Raw genomic sequence first — 21,377 nt, 5'->3', positions numbered from 1 at the left:
CGATGGCAACCTTGGAGAGAACGGAGTGTAGCTCATACCTGTGACATAGGGGCAGTAGAACTGAGGGAAGAAGCAAAGCGTTCCCAACACCCCCATTTACAGGTAATACGATTGGCAGTGGATAGGTGCCTCTTAAGGTGTTCCAAAGCTTGACATTGATCATGAATGGCAATGGCCGTACTCCACCAGGGGACTTGCCGGCGGCGAAATGGTCCAGATGAGTGTGGGATAGCAAGGCTAGCAGCAGGAACAATCGCATCAGACACATCACGTAGGATGTCATCAATACAACCTGACAAAGAGGGAGTTGTGCAGTATATAGAAGCCAATCGGCACGTTAGAAAGACAAATGAGGTAACCTGTCCATCGGGGAGCGGGAAGGGAGAGAGAATTAACGGGAAGTGGTCATCGTGTGGCAACCAGTGAAATGAAGGGAGGAGGGAGGGAGAAGAAAGAGAAAGATCAATGGCAGAAAAGATGCCATGACCAGCACTGAAATGGCTAGGGGAACCATAATTCAGAATGCACAAGTCGTGGTCTGCAAGAAACTGGTCTATGAGAAGACCCCGACTAGATGGAAATGTACTGCCCTGAAAGGGGTGATGAGCATTAAAATTCCCGAGGAGGAGGAAGGGAGGAGGAAGTTGCTGAAGAAGGGCAGTTAAGGCAGCAGGTGTAAGAGTCCTGTCAGGAGGGAGATAAAGATTGCAAACTGTGACCCCAAAGACCAGGTGGAGCCTAACAGCAACTGCTTCCCATATAGTCTGAAGAGGAATGCATGTGCTAGCAACATCCGTACGGACCAACATACAAACGCCACCAGAGGCCCAATTGCAACAGAAAGCACGGAACCTATGGAGGGTCGATGAGTGAAGTGACAGTAATGTCCATTACAATTCCTTTGGAAAACCACAGAACGATGATTAAAATGGGGGGGGAGGGGTGGAAGTGGGGGGAGGGGAGGGCGCAAAGGGGTAAAACCAGTCATGCCGCCGGGTCACCATCCATCATGGACAAGAAGGGGGCGACATCCATGAACAGCAGGTCCGAGTCAGGTTATGAAGGTGGAAACGGGTCCCCTGGTGACACCAGAGGCTCCTTGTCCCATAACTTATGTTTCTTGTTCTTTTCTGTATGAGATCGAGGAGGGCTGTGCTGCAAAAAGGAACCAGCTACAGCAAGATCCAGAACAGAAAGAGAGCGGGTGATGTGGGGGCCCCACAGACTGTGGTTCTCGTGGCTGTTGTGTGGCAGCAGACCTTTGGCCTGGAAGGTGCCGAGAAGGGGGGACCCGGGAGGGACATCTTTGACTGGCAGATGCGGAAGAAGTGGGACACTTCTCCAGGTGGCGAAGGGGAGCGGTGCCCAGAGGGGAGGGTGTGGCAACTGCAGGGGAGGGGAGGGAGGAGAGGGGTTCATGACTGGGATAAGGAAGAGGGAGGAAGGGGTGAAGATGTAACTAAAGGATAGCTACACACAGAATGAAGACTTGTATAGTTCTTACGAGCCTCAGTGTAGGTTAGATGATTAAAGGACTTATACTCCTGTATCATCTTTTCCTTCTTATAAGCTGGGCAATCCAGTGAACGTGGAGAATGATTCCCATTACAATTAACACACACAGGAGGAGGAACACAGGAACTCCCCTCATGGAGTGGACGTCCACAGTCACCACACAGAGGGGTCTGCGAAAAGTGGGAAGATGTGTCCAAAATGCAAGCACTTAAAACACCTCATAAGTGGTGGGATGTAGGGCTTCATGTGACATCGATAAACCATAACCATGACCTTCTCAGGGAGGGTATCCCCTTCCAAGGCCAGAATAAAGGTACCAGTATCAGTGTGATTGTCCTTCGGACCCTTCTGAACACGCCGAACAAAGTGAACAACCCGCCATCCTAGATTATCCCCAATGTCTTCATCAGTTTGAAGGATAAGGTCCCTGTGAAAAATTACACCTTGAACCATGTTCAAAGACTGGTGGGGGGGGGGGGGGGGGGGGGGGTAATGGACACAGGAATTGTAACAAGATGGTCACAGGCATGAAGGGCCACAGGATGGGCAAATGAAGTAGTTTTGATCAACAACAAACCCAACCACATCTTGCTCAAAGAGTCCACTTCGCCAAACTTGTCTTCAATGCCAAAAGGATGAGGTAGTTACACAAAAAAACCAAATCGCAAAGCCAACATAACCAGGAGGATAGCACAGCCAACACAAACAAGGACACCAAGGGAGGGAGAAGAGAGGGCGGAGGGGAAGTAGCAAAGACAGGAAAGGAGGGGAAGGAAAAGGAAGGGAGGCTGCAATAGCTCAGGGCCCTGTGCCCACCACACACATACTCACCAAAAGGACTGTGAGCCCCTTGGGAGGGCCCAGCTATTGTTGGAGGAGGGTGTCCTGAACTACTTTATCTGCTGGGTATAAGCATTGTAGAGAGTGAAGGGCACTCACACAATCTCAACAGACAAGGAATTTAGTACTCAAATCATGTCTCATTTGCTCCAGTGCCCACAAGATTGCATATAATTCCATGTCAAAGACAGTAAACTCTTGAGGCAATCTGACCTTCTGGCCTTAAAAAACATGTGTGATGTAAGAATGTATGTTACACAAGAGCCTGCAGTTGCAGACATGTTGTGTGAAGTAGTGAAATGCATTAAGCTTCTCCAAATAGTATCAATCACAACACAAACAGCAGAACGGTTATTTAGTGCCCTTAGACATCTGAAGCCAATCTCCGATCAACAATGGGACAGAAGTGACAGAACAACTTGGCTGTTCTTCATGCCCACCGAGATGTTTTGGATGAATAGGATATCTGACCCATCACCAATGGCTTCATATTCAGTAATCCAGTCATAAGGTTGACATTTGCACCTTTTTAAGGACACTCTAGCATTAATAATGGCATTTAGAGCAACATTAAAAATCTTTAAAAAATAGAGAATTATGAAGGTAATCCCAAAAGTAAGGTCTCCTATTTTTCATAAGTACACAGACCTATTTATTTCTACAATTTTTTACATCAGTTTTCAGCTTGAACATTTAGCTATTTTTCGACATAATCACAATTTCTGTCAATGCATTTTTGTAGACGCTGTGGCAGTATTTGTATGCCCATGTCATACCAGCTCGCCACCATGCTGTTCAGAAAATTATGAATCTCTTCTTTCACCTCATCATCGGAGCTGAATCGCTTACCAGCCAAACGTTCTTTTAACCTAGTGAACAGGTGATAGTCACTGGGCACCAAGTCAGGACTATAGGGTGGGTGGGTGGTTACGTTCCACTGAAAATGTTGCAGGAGAGCAACAGTTTGCCAAGCAATCTGCGGGCAAGCGTTGTCATGGAGAATGTGTATGTCCCTGCTCAACATTCGTCTTCTCCAGTTCTGAATTGCCTGTTTGAGTTTTTTCAGAGTCTCACAATACCTGTCAGCGTTAACTGTGGTCCGAGCGATTTAGCTCCGATGACGAGGTGAAAGGAGAGGTTCATAACTTTCTGAACAGCATGGCAGCGAGCTGGTATGACATGGGCATACAAAAACTGCCACAGCGTCTAACAAACTGCATCGACACAAATGGTGATTATGTCGAAAAATAGCTAAATGTTCAAGCTGTAAACTGATTTAAACCATTGTAGAAATAAACTGGTCTATGTACTTATAAAAAAAAATAGGAGACCTTACCTTTGGGATTACCCTCGTAAATACATACATACTGTTAAATTTTCAGTTTCAAAACATTAGTACTAGTTTAGCACTGTATTACTATAGTACAGTATTGGTGATTTTCAAATACTTAAATATTTTTAGGGTGTAAGACCCAATTAAATCTTGCTATTTACATACTTTTTGACTGGAAGTATTAGGCATACTGTATTAACTTTATTAAGTTTCATTTAATGAAACCTGAGCCTTATTCAAAGTAAGCTTAAATTAGCTCTTTCACTTATTAGTCAAAGTGCTATTACTGTTCGACAGCAATATTTTATGTTATATTTATTTTTTAATGATAGTTTAGGATTTATTTAAATGTAATTTCAGTCTTTTCAGAGCTATATATTCACTGCTCTGTAATAGTCTATAAGCATGATTATTACTGTAAATTAAATTAGTTTTTTTACGAAAATACCGTGTGGGTATATGTTTTGTTTCTTTTACCAAAGACAAAATATGTGTCGGGCTTGTCGAGTTTCCCAGAGTGTCGAGTTATCGAGAGCCCAGTTTTCGGGGTTTTAATGTTGATTACATGACTCTAAAATGCTTAAAGAAACTGTAAAACACTATTTTTCATCTAAAATTTAGAAAATTTTCTGGGGCAAGACCCCCAGTATGCCGCCCCCTCCCCGGCCCCCCAATATTTTATATAAGTCGGCACCCCTGACCTCTGCATTGTAGGTCTATGTTGCAGCACTGGAGTAGGAACAGAAAACAGCAAAATCAACCACAAATAAAAACCACTGGAGGTGACCTTACCGTAGATGTGATACTGTTTGTGGCTATGGAAAAGAGGCCGTATGAAGATGGCAAGGTGGCCACAAAAGCCCCACTGATGAAGTTGCTTTAGACTACTGTGTCATCAAGTAGTGTTGTACACCTTACTTATGTCAAAGAAAATACCAAAACAGTGATGATGATGATGATGATGATGATGATGATGATGATGATGTAGGAAAGCCTGCTGAATAGCTGCCTCTAGCAGGGTCAGGTTGTCGACAGGGGAGCAAAATCTTGAGAATCCACAGAAAGAGCAGTAAGTCTCTAACAACCAGACCAGACAACTGTTAACAACTCATTCAAGTGCCTTTCCTACACAGCTCATTTAAAGTGTCACTCTGGTAACTAATGGGACATGTTTAGTACTTTCCGGGTTGGAGGGGAGGTATCAAAACTGCCACTCTCCATGACCTAAGGAAGTAACCTGTCTACTGTTGTTGATGAAGTGGTCTTCAGTCCTGAGACTGGTTTGATGCAGCTCTCCATGCTACTCTATCCTGTGCAAGATCCTTCATCTCCCAGTACCTACTGCAACCTACACCCTTTAGAATCTGCTTAGTGTATTCATCTCTTGGTCTTCCTCTACGATTTTTACCCTCCACACTGACCTCCAATGCTAAATTTGTGATCCCTTGATGCCTCAGGACATGTCCTACCAACCGATCCCTTCTTCTAGTCAAGTTGTGCCACAAACTTCTCTTCTCCCCAATCCTATTCAATACCTCCTCATTAGTTACGTGATCTACCCACCTAATCTTCAACATTCTTCTATAGCCACTACATTTCAAAAGCTTCTATTCTCTTCTTTTCCAAACTATTTATTGTCCATGTTTTACTTCCATACATGGCTACACTCCATACAAATACTTTCAGAAATGACTTCCTGACACTTAAATCTATGCTTGATGTTAACAAATTTCTATTCTTCAGAAACACTTTCCTTGCCATTGCCAGTCTACATTTTATATCCTCTCTACTTCGACCATCATCAGTTATTTTGCTCCCCAAATAGCAAAACTCATCTACTACTTTAAGTGTCTCATTTCCTAATCTAATTCCCTCAGCATCACCTGATTTAATTTGACTACATTCCATTATCCTCGTTTTGCTTTTGTTGATGTTCATCTTATACCCTCCTTTCAAGACTGTCCATTCCGTCAACTGCTCTTCCAAGTCCTTTGCTGTCTCCGACAGAATTACAATGTCATCGCCGAACCTCAAAGTTTTATTTATTCTCCCTGAATTTTAATACCTACTCCAAATTTTTCTTTTGTTTCCTTTACTGCTTGCTCAATATGCAGATTGAATAACATCAGGGAGAGGCTACAACCCTGTCTCACTCCCTTCCCAACCACTGCTTCCCTTTCATGCCCCTCGACTCTTAGAACTGCCATCTGGTTTCTGTACAAATTGTAAATAGTCTTTTGCTCCCTGTATTTTACCCCTGCCACCTTTAGAATTTGAGAGTATTCCAGTCAACATTGTCAAAAGCTTTCTCTAAGTCTACAAATGCTAGAAACGTAGGTTTGCTTTTCCTTAATCTTCCTTCTAAGATAAGTCTTAAGGTCAGTATTTCCTCACGTGTTCCAACATTTCTACGGAATCCAAACTGACCTTCCCCGAGGTTGGCTTCTACCAGTGTTTCCATTCGTCTATAAAGAATTTGCGTTAGTATTTAGTATTTTGCAGCTGTGACCTGTTGCTATATCAAATTAAAACATTCAAGAGGCATTTCCTTTGATACCACTGGAAAATGTCAAAGCATGTAGTACTTGATTTGGTCATGATGTGCAGTAAGATGAGCCTCAGACAGTGCTGATTCCAGCTCTCACACTGAGAAAGGCAGTTATAAGACACAGAATTGTTGGATCTAAAGTCCAACTTTCGCATCTCTGTAGTCACATAGTAGTGGGGAAATGCTGGATCCTGGCTGTCTTTGGTGAAAAATTTTCTCCCATCATCTGAACGACATCTCCAGGTGTTTTCTGGAGACACTTCTTTTTCAGCACAGCTGCTGTTTGTCAACAACTGTGTTTACCATAAATCCTCTGAATGGCTTCCCATACTTTTGTTGAATAAGAGGAATGGTTGACAGCCCAGGAATGTTTGCCATGACCTTTTCTTGGTCTCATTGATTATGTGTCGCGTACTGGCTCTCATGGCTTGAAAATCTGTGAAGCTGTCTGCTGGTCGGCAGCATTTAAACCATTGAAGGGCCACACGCCTGCCCTGTGTTTCTGAACAGCACTCATCAGTACACCACGGTACAAGCTGCCTCCGAATATGACCTGGAGACTTTGGGATGGACAAGTTGGTGGCATGTTGGATCACTCATGTAATGTGATCCACCCATTTCTGGATGCTGGCTGAACGGCGTCCAGTTAGCCCTGCTGACCATTCATTTTAGTGGCTTCTGTTCAGACAATCCTCCAACCAGTAGTTGGATCCACAGTGGGAAGTGGTTATTGGAAGGGAGGTCATAAGCTGCTTCCCACTGAGCTGAGTCTTCAAGGACGGGAGAGCAGAAAGAGAGGTCAATGGCTGAAGACAATCCAAAAGAAGCCAAGAAATGAATGGGACAGTCGAGACACCATGAGGTTCTCCAAGACGCGACTCCTAGCACAAACTCCATAATATATTATGAGAATTGAAATCACACAGTACCAGAAATAGGCAGGGGAGTTGTTCAATAAGGGATGTGAGAACCTCAGAATCTATCGCATCCTTTGGAGGTAAGTACAGTGAGCAGCCAGAGATCTTCTGACCTACACTGTGTGATCAAAAGTATCCGGACACCCCTAAAAACATATGTTTTTCTTATTAGGTGCATTGTGCTTCCACCTACTGCCAGGAACTCATATCAGCGGCCTCAGTAGTCATTAATCATCATGAAACCCACGGACTTTCAATGTGGTCAGGTGACTGGGTGGCACTTGTGTCACATCTGTAGGCGAAATTTCCACACTCCTGAATATCCCTAATTCCACTCTTTCTGATGTGATAGTGAAGTGGAAACGTGATGGGACACGTACAGCACAAAAGCATACAGGTCGACATCGTCTGTTGACTGACAGAGACTGCTGACAGTTGAAGAGGGCCATAATTTGTAATAGGCAGACATCTATCCAGACCACTGCACAGGAATTCCAAACTGCATCAGCATCCACTGCAAGTACTATGACAGTTAGGTGGGAAGTGAGAAAACGGATTTCACGGTCAAGTGGCTGCTCATAAGCCACACATCTTGCCAGCAAATGAAAGACGACGCCTGGCTTTGTGTGAAGAGTGTAAACATTGGACGAATGAACAGTGGAAAAACGTTGCGTGAAGTGACAAATCACAATACACAGTGTGGCGATCTGATGTCAGGGTGTGGGTATAGCAAATGCCCAGTGAACGTCATCTGCCAGCCCGTGTAGCGCCAACATTAAAATTCGGAGCCGGTGGTGTTATGGTGTGGTCATATTTTTCATGGAGGGGGCTTGCATCCCTTGTTGTTTTGCATGGCACTATCACAGCACAGGCCTACATTGATGTTTTGAGCACCTTCTTGCTTCCCACTGTTGAAGAGGGATTCGGGGATGGCGATTGCACCTTTCAATATGATCAAGCACCTGTACATAATGCACGGCCTGTGACAGTAGTTACATAACAATAACATTCCTGTAATGGACTGGCCTGAACAGAGTCCTGGCCTGAATCCTATAGAACACCTTTGGGTGTTTTGGAACACCAACTTCATGCCAGGCATCACCGACCAACATCGATACCCCTCCTCAGTGCAATACTCTGAAGAAAGGGCTGCCATTCCCCAAGAAACCTTCCAGCAACTGACTGAGTGTATGCCTGCAAGAGTGAAAGCTGTCATCAAGGCTAAGGGTGAGCCAACACCACATTGAATTCCAGCATTACCAGTGGAAGATGCAATGAACTTTTAAGCCATTTTCAGCAAGGTGTCCAGATGATCACATAGTGTATATGAACTGCTTGTATGTCATAACAGTGTGTCTACGTGGACAAGAAAAAAAAATTCCCAGATTTTTCCCGGATTTCCCGGGTAAAAACACAATTTCTCCCGGATGAAATTACTTATAAAGCGGGTGAAAATACATCCGTGTTAAGAAACAGTATGCTTTTCCACGGAGCTGTAAAACCTATCAGTCCTTTGAATCGTAAAGGTCTTATACCGGCGGAGGACGTCCCAGCACTTTAGGAAACGAAATCCAGGAAAAAAATGCGTTTGGGAAGTTGTTTGATGCGAGACAATATGCACAAAGTTTATTTTCGTATTGCGAAAGTATATACACAAATTCCACAAATTACAGCACGGTAGCTTCCGAAACTCTAAAATAGAGATTGCGTAAACGATGCACTTTTGTCAGCCAGTCATAGCTCATGTCACGTGATCTCGCTAGCGAATGACGGCAGTTACTCAGAGCACGAGGCCTACGAGAAAGACAGGCCGCGGCGCGTGCGTTACGAAGGTAGGCCGAGTACGCTCAAATAAGCAAAGTGCGTTTCTACACCGGTTAAATCTTAAGTAGATGTGTATGTACGAACGAGAATTGCATCGTCTATTGGCATCCACTGTTATTAGTCCTACAATGATAGGAAGTACGTAGGCCTACTAACAGGCTCTAATTTGGCAATTAAAATCGTGCCAAAATGATTATCAGTTGCGTAGAAAAGTCGAGGTGTTCTGGCATGAAGAGACTTGTGACATTGCTCAGTAACACATTATGCACATTTTTTTGAAGGTCAATTACACTTTTTGCCATCGATTGCATAATTTTTTATCTATGAAAGAACAACATTAAATATGAAAACTAACTTGAATCTCGGTCCCTTTTTAGTGTGTGTTACACGTTAAGTCATATCAAATACAAATGTGCCGGTAAAATTTTAAATAGTGGCATAAATGACATCTTCTGGGCCCGACATTTTTCAAATGGCTGATTCTCAAAGTGTTACGTTTTGAATGACAGTTATAACGCCCTGTGATTTAAGAAATTCACTGCACATTCTCGCACGTAACATAAATCATCTTGCGTGAAAATTTACTTTGTAAGTAACGCATCTGAAGCCATTATTCGTAATATTTTCTAGTGATCTGTTAGAAATGTAACCAAGTGTGACGACTGCATAATCTACGACCTAAAGCATTTGACACTTTTCGGTGTCGGCAAACTCGTCTGTGCATTGTGTAAATTACCCATTTCTATACAACTAAACTTTTATTTTGGTATTATTCTCTGATTTATGTTTCATTGCTGCAGTATTATTCAGCAGCAGTAGACTAAAGTTCTTTGTCAGCGAATCACATCTTACACGTCAAACCTACAAAACTTTAACTGAAATCTAAAACAATGAAATATCCCGGAATTCTACAACATTCCCGGGTTTTTCCCGGATGTCCCGGGCCGTATACACCCCGTATAAACCAAGGAGACAGCACAGGAGTAGTGTTTGTTATTAACAAAGCAGTCCCTCTCTGAGTTGTCCCCAGTTAGACCATCCTTTTATGAGGGGTATAGTCTGGTAGCATAGGGCCAACATTGGCTTGAAAGTGGTTCTTATAAAAACAGGCACAGGGGGCAGCCCTTTGCCAGGAGTTTCAATTCTCCGATGTGTGTCCTGAATCCATTAACATTCCACTGTAGTATGGAAGCCATTTATTAAGGGAAGAGCACTTTCATACTGTCTTTCAATCAGGGAGGGGAGCCCATAGTTGGTGGATGATCAGTCTTGTGGTGATATGAGTGTTCTAGGCCCACATCAAGTTGCATCAGCTCTGAAGACGAATCGTAGGAACCATCAGTGAAAGAGCAACATCACAATCGTCAGATTTCTTACCTCCAGTCTCTGTCAGTGGTCGAGTATTTGCCTTTGTCTTTGATTTTTTGCCACAGGGAGACTTCAGAGCCACAATCGCGACCGTAGTAGTGGCAGCACTAGATGGTGGTCCACACGGAACCTTTGGAGGAGCCATCATTAACTACCATGGCCCGGTCTGATGTACTTGGAGGAAGCACAGGTTTCAAAGTAACTTCAGCAGCAGAAGCGCATTGACAAACGCGGGTACCAGTGCTGAAACCTCCATTTGTGTAGCAGCAGCATTTTTCTGGACTGGCTGTTTAACAACAAAAGCAAAGAAGGTTGCAAATAAGGGGGATTTGGTGGTGGGGGGAGGGGGGGGGCGTTCATGGCCTTGTAAATATTTTTGGCCTCACCATGGGGGGTCCATTCAGTCATTCTGATCTTGTGTATCTTCTGGTCTTTAAGGAAAACACAGCAGTCCGTATTCCACACAGGGTGACCCCCAGAACAATTCACACACTTTGGAGGTGATGAACATTCAACTCCTTCACAGGCAGCTTTACCACATTTGCCCCAAGTGGCTTCTCCCTTACATCTAAGAGTGGTGTCCCCAAAGCACTGGCATTTAGAACAGTGCATTAGGTTGGGGACATAGGGCCACACGATTAAGTGAATAAAACCCACCTTAATAGGCTCCAGAAGTTTCATGTTATTAAAAGTGAGGATGAATGAGTCAGATTTGGTCAGATCATCTTCCATCCTTTCCACATTATTCTACACATCAACAGTGCCTTCTTGAGCCTACTCAACTTTTACTACTTCTTTGGGAATGTCTACCAAGTATCTGCATGTTACAACACCAAGCCTACGCTTACCTTCACTGTAGTTTAATGTGGTACAGAGCTCAGTCTCAATGGCATATTCCCCAATGCTTTTGGTCTTTCACAGGTTTGTGGCTTGTGGGACTTGAGGTTTCGACCAGCACAATCCCATTTTGCAAACACTTAACAGATTTTAGCACACCTACAATCTCCTCTGAAACCTTTTGAATGTACAAAAGTGAGACTTTTTCTAAGCTTCCCTCTTTCCTTTGAATTAATGAAAATACATTCTGCCTCGCAGTGTGTATTCTGTTACTATACAAACTAGAATTCTGAAAATGTTCCGACTTGGGAGGACTGGCCACATTAGTCCTCCTGTTTGATTAGGTGTTGGTACCTTCCAGCTGGCCACCACAGTGAAGAGAAACGGAAATTTCGAGGGATCCACCGTGGTCCTACAAGCAGGTAGGGAAACAAACGTCTACCTAGACAGAGCCCGGAGCCTAGTTTATAACACTGAGGGGCAGCAGATTAACCAGAGGTTGCTCACTAACAACTGTTTCACCTCAACAGTGATTCATCTCATCAGCGGCTGGCACACTAGGTTTTTACCTTCCTCACGAGCTAGGCTGCCAAACTGAGATCCTCTTCTGTGAGACACACAACACTCCACTGCCACAAATTGGTTGATTGGTATGGAGATTAAAGGAACTAAACAACAAGGTTATCAGTCCCTTTTTCCTTAGTCACACAGGTCTTGGATTGAAACTATATAACTATATCCCAAAAGAATCCTATCACCTCAAATCCAGGAAAGGACAAAAATGTGTAAAACTGTGTGTAACCACACTGAAGTAGAAAATGAAAGCATCAAGCAAAAATTGAAAACATTAACTAAAAGGAAAAAAGCAGTAGAAGATGTTAAAACAACACAGCACGGAGCCTTGGCTGGCTGATCACAAGAATAAAAAAGGATGAGCCAACCACTTTTCAACACACTAAAATCACCACCCTAAAAACACAAGGTAAGAGAAAAAACAGATGGAGAAAAGATGAACACCAAGTCTAACAGACAGCATCAGAGAGAGCCAGGGAGAGTTAAAACGGAGGTAGGGGGTGGGCCCAAAAGGTGAGGCCAAGGAGTCACCCTTAAACACAATGATAAAAAAACCTTCATGGATAAAACTTAAAACCATGTTAGTCGCTGAGGTATTGTTGCCTAAAATCGGAGGGAGATTAACAGTCTGCCTCTGGGAAGGTAAGTTTGAACAGTCCAAGAAACTGTGGATCACTGTCAGATGAGAAGCACATCAACACAGAGGTGGGTCCTCGCAACATCATCTGATCTGATCATGGGTCAGCAAAGGACAATGGAGTCCTTGCGAGACGCTCATATGGAGGACCTCCAAACATTCTTCGTCTCCTTTATTCGGCAAAGTCAGGAAATGCCATTCTGTTTTCCAGAGTTCAAAAGCTTGGCGGTAGCATAATACCAATTGAAGATCAGATTACAGTATGTTTATCTCCAGACTCAGTTTAGCCTCCTTGGCTAGCATCTCAGCAAGTTCATTTCCTGGGACTCCAGCGTGTCCCAGGATAACTGGCCATTCACCATGTTGGAGGACGTGAACAGACTCTTGGATGGCCATTGCCAAAGGATGGCGAGAATAGCACTGGTTGAGAGTTTGTAAGGCACTCAAGGAGTTGCTACAAATGACAAAGTACTCCCTGGCACAGGAACGAATATGGTTGAGAGCATGAGAGATGGCTACCAGCTCTGCAGTGAAAACACTACAGCCATCTGGCATGGCGCACAACTCGGTATGTCCTGCATGAGCATAAACAATCTCAATGTGACAATCAACCATTGAGCCATCTGTGTAAACTATCTCTGAACCCTGGGATGAAGCAAGAATAGAGAGAAAAAGGCAGCAGAGAGCTCCAGGATAAACTGAGCCTTCTGGGACTGGTGGGACTTGTGATACATCCAGAGGAAGTTGCGGTTGAGGTATATACCATGGAGTTGTACAGGAGTGGACCCGGAGATGAGCTGGGAGAGGGAAAACTAGTTCAGTGAGAAGGGACTGGACATGGACTGCAATTGTAATCCCTGATCTGGGCCACTATTTCGGAAGATAATTGCCTTGTTAAAGAAAAGGAGTCAATGATTTGGATGGTTAGGCGAGCTGTGAATGTGTGCAGTATAATTGTCAAGCAGTTATTTTCGTCAGATCCACAATGGAGGAAGTCCAGCTTCCAAAATTAGGCTGTTGATAGGGTTCATTAGAAAGATCCTGTCACAACTTGAACTCCACAGAGGTGTATAGGCTCCAGCCTCTACAATGCTGATTGCGATCCTGAACCACATGCCAGGCTCCCATAGTCAACATGCGACTGACAGCCACAACAGTGTAGGACGATCTGCACCTCAGTCGGTGTTAACATTCTACCAGCACTTTTGCTTAAGCTGACAAAGATGGGGAAGCAAGTTTAGTGGGCATCAAAAACTGTCCTAACAAGCAATAAGAATCCACTACATTAAGGAGATGGTCATCAAGATAAACTTGTGGGTGCAGGCGAACTGTACAACAATGACAGAAGTGCAAGAAGCAAGTCTTGGGAGCTGAAAACTGAAAGCTATGGGTGAGGGCCCTTGACTGCACCTTTTGTATGCCTCCCTGCAGTTAATTTTCAGCCATACCAATAGTAGATGCGCAAAAGGAAATGCAAAAGTCGTCAGCTTATAAGAAGGTCGATACTGAGGACCTCATAGCTGCTGCGAGACCATTAACTGCCACTAAAAAGAGAGGGATGCTCAGTACAGAGTTCTGCGGGACATGGGGGAAACTGTGTGAAGCACCAATTTGGAATCTGAAGGTTCAGAGAAACAAAAAGTTCTCTATAAAAATCAGGAGCGGGTCCCAGACACTCCATTCATGTAATGTAGTAAGGATGTTGTGTCGCCAAGTGGTGTCATAGGCTTTTGTCAGGCCAAAAAAAGATGGCAATAAGGTGATGATGGCGAAAAAGGCCACTCAGATGGCAGACTCCAGGTACACCAAGTTTTCAGTGGTGGAAAGACCTTGGGGAAAACCACCCTGAGACAGAGCCAGAAGGCCCTGAGATTCGGGGAGTAGACACAACCACCGGATCACTGTATGTTCGAGCAGCTTGCACAGGACATTGGTGAGGCTAATAGGATTATAGCTATCCATATTTAGTGGGGTCTTACCAGGTTTTAGCACTGTAACAAAGGTACTCTTTCATCATCACAAAATGAATTTGCCATCACTCCATATACGGTTGAAGACGGCAAGAATGTGGTGCTGGTAATCCACTGATAGATGTTTAATCATTTCATGATGGATGCCGTCTGACCTAGGGGTTGTGTCAGGGCAGTGTGCAAGAGCACTGATAAATTCTCACTTATTGAAGGGAGCATTATATGGCTCAGGTTGGCGTTTAGTAGAAAATAGATGATGATGATCCAACCGCTGTTTCTGGGGTTGTACATCTCAGATGCAGAGGTTCAAGCAAAATGTTCAGATTGCGTCTGGGTTGGTAGATATAGCTCCATGTGTGAAAATCCCCGATATACCTGCAAGGGTCTGATATCCATAAGGGCATCTGATTTTAGTCCAAACCTGGGAAGGAGAGTTTCATGTTGTTGTTGGTAGTGGAGATGCAGCATTCCCAACACTCCCACTTCCATCTTTTAATTAATTGATGGACCTGGACATGGAGCCATTTGAAGGCAATGAGGTGCTCCATTGACAGATGTCGCTTACGACATACGAGGCCCTGCCTACGATCTCCAATGACTGCAGTGACACCAGGTGACCACTGAGGCACTGTCTTCTGCCGGGGGCAACCTGAGGAACAAGGGATTGCTGATTCAGCTGCAGCAACAATGGTCATAACAATATTCTGGATTACCAGATCGATGTTGCCATGCAATGGAGATACAACAGTGGTAACAGAGGTGAAAGTGTCCCAGTCGGACTTGCTAAGAGCCCATCTGGGCAAGCGTCCAGGTGAAGGATACCAGGGAGGGACAGGAAGAGCGGAAAGTGATCACTACCACACAAGTCATCGTGAGCTCTCCAGTGTACAGACTGCAGAAGGCCACGGCTGCCAACTGACCGTTCAATGGCTGAGTATCTGCCATGTGTCACAATGAAATGAGAGGGGGGTACACCTGTATTTAGGTCACAAAGGTCAAGTTGAGTTAGTAAACTCTCAACATTTTTATCACAGCAAATAATCTTGATTCCACCCCACAAAGAGTTGTGGGTGTTGAAATCACCCGAAGTAGAAAAGGCAGAGTGAGTTGAGGAAATAGTGCAGCCAATCAGGGTGTATACGTGAACAAGGAAAAAAATCCCGGATTTCCCAGTTAAAAATACACTTTCTCCTGGGTGAAAACACACTTTTTCCAAGTTAAGTGACAGTATACTCTTCCTCGGCACTGTGAAACTCATCTGTACTTTGAATGTTTATGGTTTTATATACAGATGTAGAATTTCCCGGCATTTTAGAAAATGAAACTCAGGGGGGTAAAACACGTTTTGAAAGACCTTTGATGTGCAGCAACATGTATGCTGCATATTTTCATATTACGAAGGTATAAATCCGAATTCCACCAAACACCACATGTCATTTTCTGAAGCACTGAAATCGAGATTGCGATGTGCTTTTGTAAACGTGATCTCGCCAGTTGATGACAGCATAGGACACGTGATGTAGTCGGCCAATAGCAAGATCACTCTTAAATAGCACGAACACACAAATAAGAAAAGTTAATGGTTTAAATTAATATACGTAGCATTCACGTATAATATTTGTCTAAGATTAATAAGCTGTAAGAGAAGCTAAGCTTCCATATATAATGTTAGCCTTTTTTGCACTTGTTACACTGTAAGATACATCACACAAATCTGCCAGTAAAATTTTTAATAATGATGTAAATGTCTGATCTGGGCTCGAAATTCTTGTAAGTGGTCATCCTCAAAGAGTTGATTTTCTAAATGAGAGGCAATCGCTTTGTGATTTAAGAAATTCATCGTACATTCTCACACATAGTTCTTCTGTAAAAGGAAATTTGCTTTGAATGTAATGCTTTTCAAACCACCATTCACAATATTTTCCCACATCCTGTTAGAAACAGGTTAGTTTCAGCAGTTTAAAGAGAGTGCCAGATAACAGGCGTCACCGCATTAGTGCAGCTGCATTGAATCAGGAAGCCCATATGTTCATACAAGTAAAACATTAAAAGATCTTACATGCATAATTCGGCTTAAAGTGCACATTTGTATGTCCAGATTCGGATGTAAATTTTCCTGGAGTACCAGTACTGTATTATCTAATGTTTGGTTCTTTATTATGGCATAATGCCATACATACATTTGAAATTTGGCGAACCACTGAAACTAGCCAATAGTGTGAAATTAAACACTTCATTTCAAATAAATTGACTGCCTCAGCAGAAAAGATTAATAAAAGTCAAATCTCTTTAGCAAACCAACAAAAATAACTTCATTGTTCTGCAAGGTGATTAATGCCCGACTGTCAGAAAGATGGAAATAAAATCTGAAACTAATAACATATTTTAGCCTTCCATAATCATGCGAACGTATTTTGATTCATTTGATAGCTCCCAGCCACAAAAATCCATTTTGTTACAATTTAACATGAGAGCAATGAATGAAGAGGAAACAACAAAATCACTGAACATAAACACAGGTCATGTGGAGATGACCCACCTCCCCACAACAACTCAGACTGCTCTGTGCATCAGCCTAAGATTTACTATAATCCAAAACTGGGGCAAAATTAGGTAGTGGCGTCCAGCCACACTTCTGTAACCAGAAGCGGGAGAAGATACTACTCATGTGTGACTCAAGTGGGCATGCGCAAGAGCCCGCCGGCAACTTCTCAAACGAATCTAACTTAAACATCTCCATCAGAAACAAACGCAAAATAATTTTATTTAAAAAAGCGGATAAAGTGCCACTAGAAGCCTTCCTAAAAGACAATTTCCATTCCTTCCGAACTGACTATGCGAATGTAGACGACATGTGGCTCAAATTCAAAGATATAGTAGCAACAGAAATTGAGATATTCATACCTCATAAATTGGTAAGAGAAGGAACGGATCCCCCGTGGTACACAAAAAAGGTCCGAACGCTGTTGCAGAGGCAACGGAAAAAGCATGCGAAGTTCAGAAGAACGCGAAATCCTGAAGATGGGCTAAAATTTACAGACGCGCGAAATTTGGCACGTACTTCGATGCGAGATGCCTTTAATAGGTTCCACAACGAAACATTGTCTCGAAATTTGGTAGAAAATCCGAAGAAATTCTGGTCATATGTAAAGTACACAAGCGGCAAGACGCAGTCAATACCTTCGCTGCGCAGTGCCGATGGTACTGTTATCGACGACTGTGCCGCTAAAGCGGAGTTATTGAACGCAGTTTTCCGAAATTCCTTCACCAGGGAAAACGAATGGAATATTCCAGAATTTGAAACACGAACATCTGCTAGCATGAGTTTCTTAGAAGTAGATACCTTAGGGGTTGCGAAGCAACTCAAATCGCTTGATACGCGCAAGTCTTCAGGTCCAGATTGTATACCGATTAGGTTCCTTTCAGATTACGCTGATACTATAGCTCCCTACTTAGCACTCATATACAACCGCTCGCTCACCGATAGATCTGTACCTACAGATTGGAAAATTGCGCAGGTCGCACCAGTGTTCAAGAAGGGTAGTAGGAGTAATCCATTTAACTACAGACCTATATCATTGACGTCTGTTTGCAGTAGGGTTTTGGAGCATATACTGTATTCAAACATTATGAATCACCTCGAAGGGAACGATCTATTGACACGTAATCAGCATGGCTTCAGAAAACATCGCTCTTGTGCAACGCAGCTAGCTCTTTATTCGCACGAAGTAATGGTCGCTATCGACCGGGGATCTCAAGTTGATTCCGTATTTCTAGATTTCCGGAAAGCTTTTGACACCGTTCCTCACAAGCGACTTCTAATCAAGCTGCGGACCTATGGGGTATCGTCTCAGTTGTGCGACTGGATTCGTGATTTTCTGTCAGGAAGGTCGCAGTTCGTAGTAACAGACGGCAAATCATCGAGTAAAACTGAAGTGATACCAGGTGTTCCCCAGGGAAGGGTCCTGGGACCTCTACTGTTCCTGATCTATATAAATGACCTGGGTGACAATCTGAGCAGTTCTCTTAGGTTGTTTGCAGATGATGCTGTAATTTACCGTCTAGTAAGGTCATCCGAAGACCAGTATCAGCTGCAAAGCGATTTAGAAAAGATTGCTGTATGGTGTGTCAGGTGGCAGTTGACGCTAAATAACGAAAAGTGTGAGGTGATCCACATGAGTTCCAAAAGAAATCCGTTGGAATTCGATTACTCGATAAAGAGTACAATTCTCAAGGCTGTCAATTCAACTAAGTACCTGGGTGTTAAAATTACGAACAACTTCAGTTGGAAGGACCACATAGATAATATTGTGGGGAAGGCGAGCCAAAGGTTGCGTTTCATTGGCAGGACACTTAGAAGATGCAACAAGTCCACTAAAGAGACAGCTTACACTACACTCGTTCGTCCTCTGTTAGAATATTGCTGCGCGGTGTGGGATCCTTACCAGGTGGGATTGACGGAGGACATCCAGAGGGTGCAAAGAAGGGCAGCTCGTTTTGTATTATCGCGTTATAGGGGAGAGAGTGTGGCAGATATGATACACGAGTTCGGATGGAAGTCATTACAGCATAGACGTTTTTCGTCGCGGCGAGACCTTTTTACGAAATTTCAGTCACCAACTTTCTCTTCCGAATGCGAAAATATTTTGTTGAGCCCAACCTACATATGTAGGAATGATCATCAAAATAAAATAGGATAAATCAGAGCTCGAACAGAAAGGTTTAGGTGTTCGTTTTTCCCACTCGCTGTTCGGGAGTGGAATAGTAGAGAGATAGTATGATTGTGGTTCGATGAACCCTCTGCCAAGCACTTAAATGTGAATTGCAGAGTAGTCATGTAGATGTAGATGTAGAAACTGTTGTCACATCATGCTCATCTGAGGCAATTTGTTGTTATGAAGCATTGCATATCCTTCCTAAAGCCTTTGACACACATTGCTGCTGGCAGACACTTGTATGATCACTGTGTTTTTTTGTTGTATATGGCGCATTTCCTTTGCAACAACGCCGGACAAAGTGGACACCCCATCGTTCTAAATTGGCATGTAGCTCGTCATCACACTGCAAGAGGTGTTCTCGATGGAAAATACTCCCCTGGCCCACGTTTAGAATTTTATGGGGAGTGATTAAAATGGGAATACCACCCAGCTTTTTACATGGAGCAACACTGGGGATGCTGTCTGAATCAGGACTGACCCATTTCTCATTTTGGACAGCATTGCCACTTCCCCAAACTTATCCCCTAGGTTGTCAAAAAACCAGAGGCTTTGCACCCAGAAAGGAGCACCCATTGTTTCTGCTGCAAACAAAGTACCAAAGCGAATATGGCTCTTTTTTCTGTAGCCTTACATTCCTCCCATGGTGTAGCTATGGAGGGGAACGATTTGGGGTCAGGAAGGATGGCCACTGCTAGGAGTCTCAATGCCCCAAGTAGACGGGCATCTACTCCTTGGCATACATGGAGAGTTTGCAGTAGTGTATTATGACAGCACAATGTGACTGACTAATATGATTCATTAATCCTTTGCTCCCAGCAGAAAATAAATGGACTGAGGTCAGTGTGATTTCTCTTCAGAAATAAAACTGCACTATACCTGAAAACACATTTGTAATGTAACTGACAATTGTTAACATGGCACCATTAAGTCTCAAGCACTGTGAGCTTGAGTCCTGTAATTTCTGTCCACCTCTGTGGTTTGCTTGAAGAAGAGGAGGAGGAGGAGGAGGAGAGGCTGCCATACCTGGTTAGCTAAATGATAATGCCACTACTGTGATCATTTTATTGCAGTAGCTGTAATAAAGAAGCACTATATAATTATTATAACAACTCCAACTGTGTGTGCATGCCAACAATGTGACTCTTGCCAAACATGTAGCTGCACGAACTTATTCATTATTGTGGTGTATATGTGTAGGTCTCAGAGCTTATTTATTTCATAAATTGATATGAAACATATATACAACAGCAACCTTCCACATAAGAACTCATTATGAGGTGTCCCACAGCTCATTTGTTGTGAAGTCATATTTGCGTTAGCATAATGATGAAGACATTGCTGTATAGTTACGCTTACATGAACTGCATGGATTATCTACACAACCATGTGTAGTCACATCCAACAACCAACAACATGAGCAATATTTCATGGACAACTTTGACACTTAAATTTCAGTACGTAAACTCCAGTGGAGGCTGTTTATGCAAGCTGTCAGTATCTCTTATTGCAGTGATGCCACTGTGAAACTGCTTTACACAACTAAATCTCCTTAGTGATTTGATGTGTTTTAATCTGCTGTAAGACTGATAGGGGACAGCTACTTCCGAGTCTTTCGTCGGTGGATTTGCTGCTGTAATGTTAAAATGTTAAGAGCTGCAAAGGAATATCATCAATTCAGAATCTATGATGCAATATGAAGTAATTAATATCTTCCATTTCACAAATGGGGAAAAAAAATGAGAAACAGAACTTACCAAAAACACAGGCAATCTTGATTTTTGAAACAAAACGTGGCTCAAGTAGGCTAAATATAGCCCACTTTCGTAAATCCATATTTCAGCAACCTATAACAGACATTGAATACCACTTTGCCATTCATTTTAAAGTAAATACAACTGAAAGCCAATACCAAATTCAGAATTAAATTGCCAGACTTTTCATTGCTGAAGAACATATTACCTTACACTTTCCTTTACTAAAATGGACAATAAAAGTGAATATTTCAGTAGGTTAGTGGTTATCATAGTCTACACTAGTGAAGTCTTTTCACACGATGGGTAGACAGATCCAGAACATTATCTCTAACACTGCAAGCAGTCACATTAATTGAAAGGCACAAGTTCTAGCTTGTATTTTTTTTAGTTTAAGCTGTTGTCAACCCTTGACTTGAACAGCACAGTACTTTACTACGGTGTCTCCAAGGAGGAGGAGGGAGGGGGAGGTGGAGAGGAGGTGGCAGGAGGGGCACTTGCACCCTGCAGAAATCCTGGAAACATGTTTTTCATTAATTTCAGAAT

The 21,377-nt window shown here is 43.1% G+C and overlaps 1 protein-coding gene across 8 annotated transcripts in view; it reads right to left on the bottom strand.

The window, feature by feature from the left end:
* The window catches only part of LOC126328814 (RCC1 and BTB domain-containing protein 1-like), a 203,583-nt gene that overhangs the window by 164,631 nt on the left and 17,575 nt on the right, over positions 1-21,377 (bottom strand). For 6 of the 8 annotated variants that reach the window (XR_007561953.1, XR_007561969.1, XM_049996074.1 and 3 more), the window contains exon 2: positions 20,835-20,924. The exons of the other annotated variants lie outside the window; for them this stretch is intronic. Coding sequence is in view for 4 of the 6 variants with exons in the window: in XM_049996074.1 (XP_049852031.1) it covers positions 20,835-20,913 (79 nt within the window). In the remaining 2 variants the exon portion in view is untranslated. The remainder of the gene's footprint in view (positions 1-20,834; positions 20,925-21,377) is intronic. 8 annotated transcript variants of the gene reach the window in all.

Source organism: Schistocerca gregaria, chromosome 2 (assembly GCF_023897955.1).
Source record: "Schistocerca gregaria isolate iqSchGreg1 chromosome 2, iqSchGreg1.2, whole genome shotgun sequence".
In the NCBI taxonomy this organism is placed as follows: Eukaryota; Metazoa; Arthropoda; class Insecta; order Orthoptera; family Acrididae; genus Schistocerca; species Schistocerca gregaria.
Note: the sequence above shows the minus strand (reverse complement) of the source record. Positions and strands in the feature narration are given on the sequence as shown.